The sequence below is a fragment of the Aedes albopictus genome, chromosome 1 (assembly GCF_035046485.1).
Source record: "Aedes albopictus strain Foshan chromosome 1, AalbF5, whole genome shotgun sequence".
Taxonomy (NCBI): Eukaryota; Metazoa; Arthropoda; class Insecta; order Diptera; family Culicidae; genus Aedes; species Aedes albopictus.
The window spans coordinates 322,147,822-322,162,338 of NC_085136.1; the positions used below are offsets into that span (position 1 = coordinate 322,147,822).

At 42.6% G+C, this 14,517-nt stretch overlaps 1 protein-coding gene across 4 annotated transcripts in view; it reads right to left on the reverse strand.

The window, feature by feature from the left end:
* The window catches only part of LOC109406630 (uncharacterized), a 688,592-nt gene that overhangs the window by 397,651 nt on the left and 276,424 nt on the right, over nucleotides 1-14,517 (reverse strand). For all 4 annotated transcript variants that reach the window (XM_062847228.1, XM_062847227.1, XM_062847225.1 and 1 more), the window contains one exon: nucleotides 1,859-2,871. In XM_062847228.1, coding sequence (XP_062703212.1) covers nucleotides 1,859-2,594 — 736 coding nt within the window. In that variant the 5' untranslated portion in view covers nucleotides 2,595-2,871. The remainder of the gene's footprint in view (nucleotides 1-1,858; nucleotides 2,872-14,517) is intronic.

The window sequence follows — 14,517 nt, forward strand, 5'->3', positions numbered from 1 at the left end:
CACTGATTATTTCAATCCAGATATCTCAAAAACACCAAATTATACCTTCGATAAATTTTCAGATCTGGTAGATCTTGAGTGGTGCATTTTGAAGCATTTATCAAATTTTGCCGAATTTTGCAACTTTTTAATAAATCTGCTAGTAAAAATCATAGTAATTTTTACTATTTTGCTAAAAACACCATTATAAATGCACCGAAGAATTGTAAAGTTGGTATCATCAGATGCAGGCTACTTTGATTGACACGTGTGAGGCGTTAAAAGTGATACATCTGCTAATAACATTAAAAATAACAATAAAAACGTTAATTTCAGTTGAATTTTACTATTTTTAATATAACTTCGTTATTTGAAGTCACACAACTTCGGTGTCTTCGGCGACTTAACTTATTTTTGCACGCTCTACAACTTTGCAGAAGACGGGAAACCTCTAGGACGTAAGACAAAAATGTTAGTATCGCAGCGCCACGCAGCGGCAAAATTACCAACTAACTTTCATCACCACATTAAAGAACAGGCAAAATAAACACAAGTCTCCGAAGACACCAACTCAAAAAAATGCACTCCCAAAGTGCTAGAGGTTTTTACTTGCTAGATCCCGCTCGTGGCCCAGTGTGCATTGGTTTCAGTACCAGAAGTCGATTAATTCGGACATAAGCAAACACGAGAAATCAATTTATTCATGAGACGACAAAAAATCAGGGCGAATTGGGGTAAAATGGACAGCTGTTTGTACCCTCCCGTGATTCTAAAGCTAATCGATAAACTGTTTTTATATGTATCAAAAATGACTTCATGTTGCAACCATGATGTAGAGTGATGTTACAAATAATACAAAAAATGCTATCATCCAGCAGTTTTTGGGGCATGAAGGGTAAAATAGGGAAAAGATCTTTCTTCTTCTTTTTTTAAGTATGATTACTGTTAGCTGCCAATTGCACCAAAAACTAATTTTAACGTTCCTTAGCAGTATCTGTTTCTTATAAATACGTTTTCAATCTCCTTTTTCTATGAAAATAGGGCAAAATGGGGCAAATTGGACAACTCCCGAAGATGATTCTGGTGATAAAAGATTTAGCACTTTTTGTTTATGCCAAAAATATCAACTTCAAATCAGTAACATTAAAATTCCATTCATAATTAGGTAAAAGTGTGAATTTCCAGCAGTTGTGGGGGCAAAGGGGGCAAAATAAGCATTTGAAAGGATCTTTAATGTATTTTTATGATTGCTTTGAATCTCTAATTATACCTGCAGCTATTTTCAATGATCTACAGTCGTGCTTGTTGTTTGAAAGTACATTTTGACTCTCTTCTTGTATGAAAAAAGGGCAAAATGGGGCAAAATGGGGCAAAATGGACCACTTCCCGTGCCGTGCGGTGAATGAATTTAGCACCAATCGATTTTTCGTATTTTTTTACGTCAGAATTGGTCAACTTCACGTACCGAAACCAGCGGCGTTAAAAGATCCGTTTTTTGGGTCGATTTTTCCCACTGTACGATGGAGCTCTACTGTAAGCTCTGCGGAATAAAACAACTAAAACCATGAAGGAGTCCAAGTATCTACAAAGATAATCCAAATTTTGTAATTTTCTTATCTATCTTCGAGAAACAACAAGTTTCCCTTCAATTTATGCGTAATTGACCTTCCCAGCAGACCTGTAAATTTTGTTCCATTTTATTGCAGCTTTTAAACTGCAACCTCCATCCACAAATCCTTCTCTGACAAATTATCCCCACTGGACTCATTGAAAACTGAACGAAAGTTCATTTTCCCATCTTCTAACGCATTTCCCAAAAAAAAAAATCCACCCACATAAAAACTAAGGCATAGGCATGATGGTATAGAGAGATACTCACTGCTCTTTTGAAACTGATCGGTGTCGTCGCATCCACTCCGAGTGCAGAATCCCGCCAGCAGGAACAGAACCACCACCAGGAAGACATTCGATCGTCCACAACCACCGCGTCCACTTCCCCACCACCTCACCCAACCTCCTGCACTCCACCTCCATCGACGGCCTTCAATCTCTTCACTGTCACCGCTGCTTTTGCTGTTGCTTCTGCTTCGACTGCTACGGCCTATCACCGCTGCTGATGAATGACCACCACCGTCATGGCCACCGATTGACGACACTTCATCCCACCAGGACGACCCCCACCAGGCGGACCCGAACGTTCTCCGGTAGGACTTGCACTTGTGATGCTGCTGCTGCAAGTCCAACCGCTTCTGAAATCGATACATCTTCCCACTGACCCCACTTTCACCCGCGCCCGCAACACTACGATTAGCACTACTGAGGAGGAGCTGGAGGTGGAGCTCATTGCCCGAATCCATCGCGACGCCGCCGACGCCGCCGTCGTCCTCGTCCTCGACGACGTCGACGGTTGATGGATTGGCTTTTAACGATGACGGCCAGGACCCGGATGATGGTAGTGGTCGCTGCTGGCGCCAACGACGACGTAACATTCGATGCTGGTCGTTGTCGTCGTCGCCATCGTTGTGGCGGTGGCGTTGGGATCGAATTCGCTTCGATGGTGCCATCATCCGGAAGTGATCCGACGACGACGTCGGCGACGAACGGTAAGAGGACATGCTCTAATTGGCAATGTGATGGCGCGCGACGCGGGGGGTTCTCACACTACTTTCACTCGCACTACTACCACTCGGAGAACATGAGTAATAGGCGTTTTGGGGACAATGATTTCTCTGCTTTTTCTTGCACACTAATACCACTGGATTCACCACCGCGATTCTACCGGGGCTGGTGATTCATTTTCGCCCGGTTCTTTGGTTGGACACTTACGACTGGACACTTTTTGCATGTTTAACGATTGAATAGAGGTTTAACACTGTGGGCGTAGAGTTACATCTGGAAAATAAAGAGAAAGAGAGCATTAGGTTATTGATTTCATTTGCAGAGGTTTAGAACTGTGTTTAGAACACATATCTAATATTTAGACAAATTCGACTCATTTTCCATTAGTTGAGTGCGTCTATAAGAACGTCCTTACATATACATATACATTCAATTGCTCAAAATCACATTTAAAACAAAACATAATCAGCAATAGTACGCCACAGTACTCGGTTTGTGGCTGCCGATCTCCATCCTAGGTCGCGCCCAATGCACGTCAGCAAACGCTCCACCTGGTGCGCCCATCTTGCTCTCCGTCTGCGCTCCAAGCCTTCTTGTGCCAACCGGATCAGTAGCGAACACCAGCTTTGCAGGATTGTTATCCGGCATTCCTGCAACATGCCCTGCCCACCGTATCCTTCCAGCTTTGGCCACCGTCTGGATGCTGGGTTTGCCATAAAGTGCAGCGAGCTCGTGGTTCATCCTTCTCCGCCACCTTCAAATTTCACGACTCACGTTGCTGTCAGCCGTCAGTAAGGATCCCAGGTAGACAAATTCCTCAACCACCTCGAATGCATCCTCGTCTATCGTCACATTACTACCCAGACGGATCCGGTCGTGTTCGGTTCCGCCTACCAGCATGTACTTTGTTTAAGGGGTATTCACCACCAGTCCGACTATTGCTACTTCGCGTTTCAGACAGGTGTACAGCTCTGCCACCGTTTCAAATGTTCTGGCGATAATGTCCACATTGCATTGTCCGCAAATCACACAAATTGACCGTGGAAGTGGAAGTGGATGTTGAGCCCAGCTCGTCGCATCACAACCTTCCAAAGTGATGTTGAAGGGTAGAGTCCGTCACCATGTCGCAGTTACAGGCGAGATGTGACGGAATTGGATAGTTCACCCGAAACCCTTACGCAGTTTTGCACACCGTCCATCATTGCTTTAATCAGTCTAGTGAGCTTTCCAGGAAAGCCGTTTTCGTCTATGATTTTGACAGCTCTGTGCGGTCGATACTGCCGTATGCCGCTTTGAAGTCGATAATCAGGTGATGCGTTGGGACATGTTATTCACAGCATTTCTGGTGGATTTGCCGTACGGTGAAGATCTGGTCCGTTGTCGACCAGCCGTCGATAAAGCCGGCTTGATAACATCCCATGAACTCATTCGTTTAAGGTGACAGACGACGAATGATTTAGGCAGCATTCAAAATGGTGATCGCTCAGTTCTCACATTCCAAATGGTCGCCTTTCTTGTGAATGGGGCAGATTACCCCTTCCTTCCACTCCTCCGGTAGCTGTTCGGTTTCCCAGATCCTGACTATCAGCTGATGCAGACAGGTGACCAACTTTTCTGGGCTCATCTTGATGAGTTCAGCTGCGATACCATCCTTACCAGTTGCTTTGTTGGTTTTGAGCTGGTGAATGGCATCCTTAACTTCCTTCAGCGTGGCAGTTGGTTCATTTCCGTCCTCCGCTGCACTGGCGTCGTCGTTTCCTCCGTTGCCGTGGGCTCTCGTACCTACGTCAAGAGGCCTCCGTCTTTATCCCTGCATATTTCGGCTCACGGCACGAAGCCGTTGCGGGATGCGTTGAGCTTCTGGTAAAAGTTGCGTGTTTCTTGATAACGGCACAGCAGTTCCATTTGTTCACACTCCGCTTCTTCCAGGCGGCGCTTTTTCTCCCGAAAGAGGCGGGTCTGCTGTTCCCGCTTCTGTTTGTAACGTTCCACGTTCTGTCGGGTCCCTTGCTGCAGCATTACCGCCCGCGCTGCGTTCTTCTCCTCCAAAACCGTTTGTCACTCTTCGTCGAACCATTCGTTCCGTCGATTCCGTTTCACGTATCCGATGGTGCTCTCGGCTGCGTCGTCGATGGCTTCTTTCACTGTACTCCAGCAGTCCTTTAGAGGGGTCTCATCGAGCTCACCCTCGTCTGGCAAAGCGGCTTCGAGATTCTGTGCGTATGATGAGGCGACATCCGGTTGCTTCAGTCGCTCTAGGTTGTATCGTGGCGGTCGCCGGTACCGTACATTGCTGATGACAGAGAGTTTTGGGCGCAATTTGACCATCACCAGATAGTGGTCGGAGTCGATGTTGGCGCCACGATAGGTCCTGACGTCGATAATGTCGGAGAAGTGCCGTCCATCAAAAAGAACGTGGTCGATTTGCGATTCCGTTTGTTGTGGTGATCTCCAGGTGTAACGATACGGGAGGCTGTGCTGGAAAAAGGTGCTACGAATGGCCATGTTCTTGGAGGCGGTGAAGTCGATGAGGCGTAGGCCATTTTCGTTCGTCAGCTGGTGGGCGCTGAACTTTCCAATTGTCGGTCTGAATTCCTCCTCCTGGCCTACCTGAGCGTTTAGATCCCCTATGATGATTTTGACGTCGTGGTTTGGGCAGCGATCGTACTCGCGTTCGAGCTGCGCGTAAAATGCGTCTTTGTCATCATCAGTGCTTCCGGAGTGAGGGCTGTGCACGTTTATTATGCTAATGTTGAAGAATCGGCCCTTGATCCTCAGCCTGCACATTCTTTCGTCGATCGGTCACCAATCGATCACGCGCCTCTGCATGTCGACCATCACTATAAAAGCTGTTCCCAGCTTACGTGTGTTGCAACAACTCTGGTAGATGGTATGATTACCTCTAAGGCCCTCAAGGCCCATTTCGTGCCCTACAGTGACCGAATCATGATCAATACAATTCAGAGGAAGTTTTGACATTGTAACTGCCAATGTGATCATCAGAAGTATTTTCTTCTATTAATCATGGGCTATACTTTCTAGTTTTGATATTCAGGTGTCGTTGAAACTGTCAAAATTTATTTAAGATTTTTCCTTCTTTGAATCATAGCCTGTTCTTTCGAGTTATCGCTTAAGTTCATCATTCATGTTTCGCCCAAACGGCATTCGGCCGAATGGCAATCGGCCAAACGACCCTTCCGGCTAAATAACGTTCGGCCAAATGACCCAGAACCCAAATCATTCCGTCGACACAACTGCCAAAGCTGTCCTCTTTAGACCTTTCATCCGAATCTGCTCTCGAAACTTTCTTCTTTTGACCGGAATCGGCAACGTTCTCATCTTTAGCTTAACACTCTAATACCCAATCCCGCCTTTAGACGGGGTATAGTTTGAGCATTTTTGTAGTTTTTGTTTCGTGGACAATCAAAATTTTTATATTTTTGGCTGATATTTAGGACTATTCTGTATATCTCAAAATGGTTTTTAGTGTCGTTTAAAGCATATTTACATTTTAAAAAAATCATTGAAAAATTGATGTTTTAGTCACCTTTCAGAAGTCATTATTTATTTTGTATTAAGTCGATACAATTAACATATTTTAAAATTTTCCCAAATCATTCTATCAAAGTTTAACAATTTAAGGGGGTCGAATACACTTTAAAATGGTTTTCCTTAAAATTACACGGAAAATAAAATTTTCCATCAAAAAAAATTAAGATAATAATATTTTAACAATAGACATGAAATCTCAAAATGTTTTCGTCTCAAAAGATCCGTATCAAAAATAGGCTTCCAGGAAAAATAAAAAAGTGTGGGGATGTTCAAAAATAAAAATTAGAAAAATCAAAAACCGAAATTCACAAAATTGAGAATTAAAAAGAATCATCGTCCAAAACATGTTTTAATCGATTTTAGATGATGAAAAATGATATTTAGATCAAAATCAAAAATTTGGGTATTAGAGGGTTAAGCTTCGCAGTATTCTTCGCTATCGTCCCTCATCGTTAAGGATGAGCACGTGAACCAACGTGCGCGAAGACTACGAATATGAGGTAGACGACCTTCCAGAACTTCATAGGTGTCCCCGTTGATCGATCGCACTGGCAGGGCTATGATTCACCAGGAACTTTGCAGTCTGGAACGCAGGACCCCAGTTCCCCTTCCCAATACCGCTGTCTTTAATCATGGAACGATCCTTTTCCACGAGCGTCCGGTTGGCGAAGGTGTTCAATTCCCTTCTGCTTACCTCGTGATGTCATTGTAACTGGTATTGCAGCACAATCTAGTTTTACGTTAACCGCACATTCTCACAGTTCCTTCTTACTAGGCTTTCTACTGCTCAAGGAGAGATCATGAAACAAGACCCCTGGAAGGTCACCATGATCAACAACAACCTGCTTCGATGATTCGATGATTCATCGAGATAACGCTAGCTCTGCTGAACTGCCGTGAATCGCAAGTCAGTCCCATCTGCAAAAAGTAGGCATTGAGAAAATGGACTCTGAAGTTTTCAAATTCGATTTCTATGTGAAACTTAAAAAAATCGCCATGAATTGAAAACTTCTGCGATCATCATGAAACTTTCACACATTATTTCAAACGTGAAAACCTAACAGCGAAAAATATAAAACTGGCTAAAACAGTGTTAAGTTTTGTACTGGTGGGTACACAAGTTCGTAATGGGACTGACTTGCGATTACATTTCATTATGGGACAATCTGACTTGGTGTTGTTTTTTAAATTTTACTGAACAAACTATGTATTTTTATATACGCAGCTGAAAGATCATCCCAAGAAATATAGAAAACGGTCATTAACTCATTTTTGACCAAAATGCAGATGGGACTGACTTGCGATTCACGGCAGTGAAGGTCTTCGCAAAGAAGCTGGAGCTGCCGAAGAAGTTAGCCTGTCCTGTACTTCTGGATTTGAATTCCTTGGTGAGAGTTTTAATGCGAAACACATGGGTGACTTACGGGCGATGCAAAGGGCTCTAACGCTTGCGCCATTTACGGGAGTTTGTGCAGCCAGGACTTGTGCTCGAGAAAAGTCGACAACGGCAGTCGAATCCAGGTGCACTGTCTTCTTCGCGATGACCGAATGCTTTGTGCTCCCTAAGGTTACAAGAGTAATTTTCGATAATTCTAAAATTCCGACTTCTGTGCTTCTGGGCGAGCTCGAGTTCAATTCGTCCGGCCAAATGGGCATGTTGCTTGGCAACTGCTCAAAATGGAAAGTACACAGTTGTAAGACGACTTGTCCGATCTTCAGAGTGCTCAGTTTCAGTTTAACTGGGTTGTTGCAAGTTAGCAATGATGAGGCGGATTACTTCCCGACCGCGGTTAACATACCTACATCACCGGAGCGATACAAAAGCTGAACCTATCGAATCCCAGACTCAGCTCATTGGAATACTGCAATCCGCTGAGTTCCCTGTCCATAATCGGAGGTCCAACTATGTTGGCGTACTACGCCGCCTCCCTGAAGCTGATCGGGATGAGGTCATTCTTAGTGACGGCTGTAAGAGCCATGAAAACTCTACGTGTTACCTGGAATTCGCAACGATATGAGTTTCGTCGTGAACCAATATAAAGTTCCGATCAAGTGACCTGTGCAGTTCGAAATCAGCAAGTTCTTTGACCAAATAATCATCATCACCAAGCTCAGTTTGCAGAGGATTTGGTTGGCATGAGCCCCGTGGGAGTTGGTTCATGGTACGGATGGCGATGTGGAGATTCCACCAGACCTCCCAGACGATACTATCCCAGAGCAAAACTGATCATCTGCAGTCAACCAAAATGAGTTTTTGCGAAGTACATACCTACATCTTATTTAGCTGCTTTTACTGTACTACACTAGTCCTCTAGAAGAGCCACATCGAGCTCGCCTTTGTTCGGAAACGTTGCCTCGAAATTCTGCGCGAATGATAAGGCTGCACTTCTTCAGCGGTTCTTGGTGGGTACATAGTTAATGATGTATAGTTTGGGATGAGCCAAGGGTAGAGCGCAGCTCGACCATCAGCACTAAGTTGAAGTTGGATAGGAATTACCGAGGTTTTCCAAAATCTTAGTTCGGTCATCACCCCGGTGATCAGGGATCACTGTCGTATGTTTCCCACAATTCAATTAATGCTTTAGTTCGGTCGGTAGGACGGTTATGGATGGGTTCCATAGCTGCCATTAACAGTGGAATATGATGATGATGAACCTTGGCTTGTTAGGGGAATATCTGTAAGTCCCAAGTAACCAGGAAGCATTTAAAATAGCATTACTCCAGCATTATAGTAGTCCGTACGACAAGTCATTTAATTCTAATTGGCCTAGTGCTACCTCACAGCAGGTTTTGGCAAAATAACGGGCTGCCTGACTGCAGCACCTTCAGGAACGTCGTATCAAAATGTCAAAGAAGCGTAACGCCTCGTCGAGCAAAACAAATCAAAAATAGATTTACGTCCGCTCCTCGCTCTTCTTGTTACGGACGCAACTGCGCTTCCTCGTCCTTGCACACTCCAGCTGATATTTGATAGTGCTTTTTTGCATGTTTTAATATGCCACAGCTGTTCCGATGGCGTGCGCTGATTCAACCCCCAATATAAAAAAAATAATTCGGAAGCAGCTTCAGTTCCATCACCCAAAACTTGTTTTCTGTGTACAAAGCATTTTCATTCTCTCTTCGATCTAGCATATGATTCCCTCTTCCGCATAATTTTATGACCCGCCAAAGCATTCACCGATTCGGTACATACTTTTCGACAATGATACATGGTAATTGTTCGATTGCCGTGTTATTAATCTGAACCAGCTGCAGCAATGTTTTCTGTGGAGCTTTTGGATGAGTACGGGAAAAACCTAGGGAAACGGATAAGGAACTCAGATGTACAAATATGTCAACAGAGGTATAGACTATGTAAGAAAGAGACAACATGCGTTATCAAACACGTAACATATCTTCCATACTCTTTGCTCTTAGCATTTGAAGAGCAAATAAAAAGCATATTAAATGCTTTCAAGCGAAAACACCTCAAGCAGTTGAAGTGCTAATTAACAGCCAAAAGCTTTTGAGCAGCACAGCTTATGCTAATTCAAGGCAGCTATGCATTCGAACTGCTCATTTAGGGCAACAAGCAGTTCAAATGCTTAATACGGTCTGCTCTACGGCTTATCCAAATGCTTAGTGGTTACCTGGGGTAAAAAGAAAATCAAATCGAGTCAAGTACAAGACACTGAAGACGACCTTACAGTTGAGGTCGAAATACGTATCTGTCAAAGGATGCAAATTCTTAGTGGAATTCAAAGGAACAGTACTTAACACGATTTTCTTTTCATTTGTGGAATATGTTTTGCCTCCAACCCTCACAAGATTCTTTGTTCTGTTACACTTTTTTACCTTTCCGTGTTAGTTTATTTTGTATGGTCCTTTTGAGGAAGGTATCGGATTTTCTTACCCAGTGGTATTCCTGGGACCATACTGTTCTTGTTTTGTACCAGCTGATGGTATCTTGCGCTGGTACTGATTCATATTTTGTGCCTTTTTCTCCACCTGTTTTGTGTTGCTCTTTGACTTTGACTTTTGGTTTGTACCATTTTCTGCTTAGTGGGGTTTCTTTCTTTGCTAGCTTTGGTAACGCTTCGCCTGTTATTTCGGCCGCTAACTGGTTGGCTCGCTCTACTAGGGGTTTTCCTAGATTGTTGTGATCATGGAGTTCAATTTATATAGATGCTTTGACTATGGTGTTCAGTTTTATTTGTATACTAAGGGGTAGCACTTTGGCTTCCACTAGTATTGATTCAACTGAGCTTGTTCCTAGTGCTCCATATGGTTCTTATTGCTTAGTGAAATTAGGGGGCTGTTATGTCCCATAGCCGGGGCCCGTGGCGTAATGGCTACACGTTTGCTTCATAAGCATTTAAAATAGCATTACGTTGTAACGTCTCGTCTCGTCGTTCGTACTGACGTGCATCTGCAGTTCGTTGAAAATTGTCGATTAATTCTGTTATTCTGTTGTCAAAATTCGCTACCGTTCGTGATTACAGTTATTTATGTGATGTACTGTATTAATTGTGAGAGCTGGTAACAATCTGGAACGTAATACAAGTCAATATTCGACCTGAAAGTTTTCAACTGTCCATTCTACTCCATTGTTGGTAACCGATTTGTGATTTTGCCGAACAATAATGTCTTGCCAAAAATGTTTGCACACAGTGGACTGCAAAACCGATCTTTTCGTTGTATGTGAAGGAAAGTGCTACAGAACCTTCCACGCAGCTTGTGTTGGTGTTCCAGAAGCAAGTGTTTACTGTATCGACAAAAACATTATATGGATGTGCGACGAATGTCTCTTCAACCTTCGCGAAAGCCAGCGCAAAGAACAATCCATCGCGCATGAAGTCAATGATAGTGCCTCTCGACCCATCGCTACCGAGTTAACCGACATCACAACTCGACTAGCTAAGGTGATGGAAATGATTTCATCTGTCAGTCATCACGTAAAATCTTCTGATCATGGGATTGATTCACCGCCGCACCATTCCACGCCCGTCCAAACAGTGCTGCATGCGGGTTGCAAAAATGATAAAAGCAAATGCTCTAACGAGGTGTCTCAATTTCAACTATCGAATGTATCGTCCCTTGGAAACGATTCGGGTACCTTCTCTTTGTTCCTCACGAACATACACGCACAAGTGACTGAAAAGGAGATAAACGATTTGGTAGTGGAATCGTTGAACGTGAATCCCAATAGTCCGATATTAGTCAAAAAACTTATACCGCTTTGGCAATCGGAACGCACTCTCGAATATGTATCGTTCAAAGTGGTGATTAATGATCGATACAGGAAAGCTGCGCTACAAGCGGACTCATGGCCTTCTGGAATTATGTTCCGCGAGTTTTTTGAGCGACACAGGAATACATGGAAGCCAGTCAAAAGCTAAGGCCGATTTCTATTCAATGAAAAATAAACGTATGTTGTAATTAAATTGAAAAAAATATGAATGAATTGCTGTTTTCTGAAATTTTTCGAGTAGAATTGAGCTGCTGTACGTTTTGAATTATATGTATTATGTATGTGCGTCTGCATTATAGTGTTTCATTCATGTATGCTTTGTAAATCGTAAATAGTAGTAATTGTTATATCTTGGTGATTATTTACGTTAATTTAGTTATAAGTATCAGTCTGTACAGTACCTACTGAAGACGTAGTTAAATAAATAAAAAATAAATAAATAAGCAGATGGTCATGGGTTCGATCTCAGCCCCGGCACTTTCGTCAGTTCCTCTTTCCCTCTGAGAGCAGCTGATACTGACCCTCTTCTGAGCCTTTGGCTCAAATAAACCCGGATATTTGGACATCGGCGAACGGCAACCCATAATGGACCCCCAATCGGACTGGAAACAGGAACAACCAACAGCCACACATCAACATTCTCGTGCTCATCATTCTACCATGATAGGGTAGAAAGCGAAAGCAGCGCAACGGCAACCAGTTCGATGTAGTACAATTAGAAAATGGAGCGGATCTGGTTGGATGGTCTGAACACTAGACTATCACGCCGAGGACCTGGGATCGAATCCCACTTCCGACAAACTCACAAAATGTGGGTTCTTCCTTCGGAAGGGAAGTAATACGTGGGTCCCGAGATGAACTGCCTAGGGCTAAAAATCTCGTTAATACAGATAAAAAATAAAATACAATTAGAAAAGAATATATTTAGGTGCTGTACTATGTGTATGTACAGCTTTCAATTGGAATCGCTCACGCAGTGCCCTAGTGGTCAAAAAAGCTTTAAATTAGGTTATGTGATCGAAGAATAAAAAAAATATGTCCCATTATGTGTTCTACGTTTGATGAGTATAGGTGGGCTCCTTCTAATAGTTTTGTCAGAACTATTGCGTTGAACACGTTGAACATGGTGGTACGATTTGCTTTTTTGTACTTCTCTCGTATAGTTTTTATCATGTAACATCCGCTTGATGTATCCTTTTTGTATCCATCATGTGTTGTTCGAAGTTGAATCTGCAATCGATGGTGATACCAAGGAATCCTCGTATGTACTTTTTACTTGGGGCATTCTTTGTTGTTTTACTTGGGGCATTCCAGTCTTTGAATCTCTTGATGTTAAAACAGTGTTTGGTTTTCTCTCATATATGTAGTATTTTTTTTATTTCTGTGGTGCTATCATGTAGCCTCTGTTTTTGACCCATTGTTTCACACTTCTAACTATCTTTCGTAGCATGAGTCTTACTTTTGCTTTCACTTTATTTATAACTATGATGAGTATGTCATCTACACAGACCAGAATTTGTATATTATGTTAACCTTTGTTGTGTGTGATTGTTATTAGGTTTATTGCTATGAGGAATAGTGTAACCGATATTACTGCCTTTTGGGGTATTCCATTTTCTAGGGTCCTTGGTGTTATTCTTGTTGCGCTGGTTTCTGCTTTAAGGTCCGGTCCGATAAGACATCTTGTATAAATATCTTATCATGTTGCTTTCTATTTATGGAGTTGTTAAAGCATGGTACTTTTCCATGCACTGTCATATGCTTCTAATATATCTAATAGGCCACATTCGACATGTTTGCCTTTTCTATTACCTGTCCTTGGTAGTTAGAGTCGATGTGAGCTCCACGATGGTTTTGAAATCGATTTAGTCGTAGAACTGTTAGATGGTAGATGGTATGATTACATCTACACGTTCGCACCACAGTTCCTGTTCAAAGCACTTTCTACAGCAACTGTTAATAGTTTCGGCTTGCAGTCACATAAAAAAGCGTTGATATTTGTATTTCATCGCCGATGTTTCGATCCGCGGGTTTAGATCTTCAGGACTCGAAGTTAATCATCTTCTGAGTCGGGATTTTGATGGAATGGCCTCATTAACAATTTTGTACCCTTGCTAAATTAATGGGAAATCAATTAATGTGGGTTTACACACTATTTGACGTCTAGAATTTTTGTACTTTGAACCTTTCGGATATATTACCGTCGAATAAAGGCAGATTACTCTCCTACAGCGTTGGTTAAATTGTGGTTGAAGACCTTCTCAGGAACTCAGACGTCGAATAGCCGCGCATATAATAGAGAACAGACTCTTTTGTGAGTCGCTCCTAGCCCCCTTCCCTGTCAGCATACGACTTAAATATCGGATTCGTTACGCAATTTTCCCTTAGGTTGGTCGCAGTCCAGGCAGTGCCATTAGGCGGTAGGGATACGAGTTGCGGGGCAGAAGAGGCTAATGAGTATTATTGCCTTGTTCATGAATAGTTTTGCGCACCTTCATTACCTGTCCAATAACATGTATAACCTAAAACAACACCCCAATGGACTTGCTCGTTGAAGTCTGCATTGCTGTCAACATTTCTTAAAAATCCACTATAATGCCAAAAATGTTGAGCTAGAAGGGTAAGTTGAAATCATGTCCACTGCCTGAATATTTCTCATACATGCCTTACATCCTTGCTTACACATATAAAAGCTGGCGTAATTTTTATGAAAAAACCTTAAAACAAACTACTTATGATGAACAAATCATAAGAGCTTGTTATGCCAAGCAATTGCTTTTGTACCGAATATTCACAAATAGTGTAATAAAATATCCTTAACACAGCGTAACAAAAATTAACTTTTGGTCTGTCTCAAGAGCAAACGTATGTGTCTCTGACAGATTCTGGGCCGCTGAATCCGAATCCGGGCTCAGATTTGCTCCAGCACATTTCAATTTTGAGCTATACCCAGGGCTGGATTTACAAATGTGGGGGCCCGGGGCCACAGTGTTGTGGGGGCCCTCTTATATGAGGATATTTTTTTTATTTTTTTTTTACTTAAGCATTTATTTAAGGCTCATGCGATATTTTTTTATTGTAGAAAAATCCAGAAAATATGGAAAATTCTTCCAAATATTAGGGTTGTTATTGAAGAA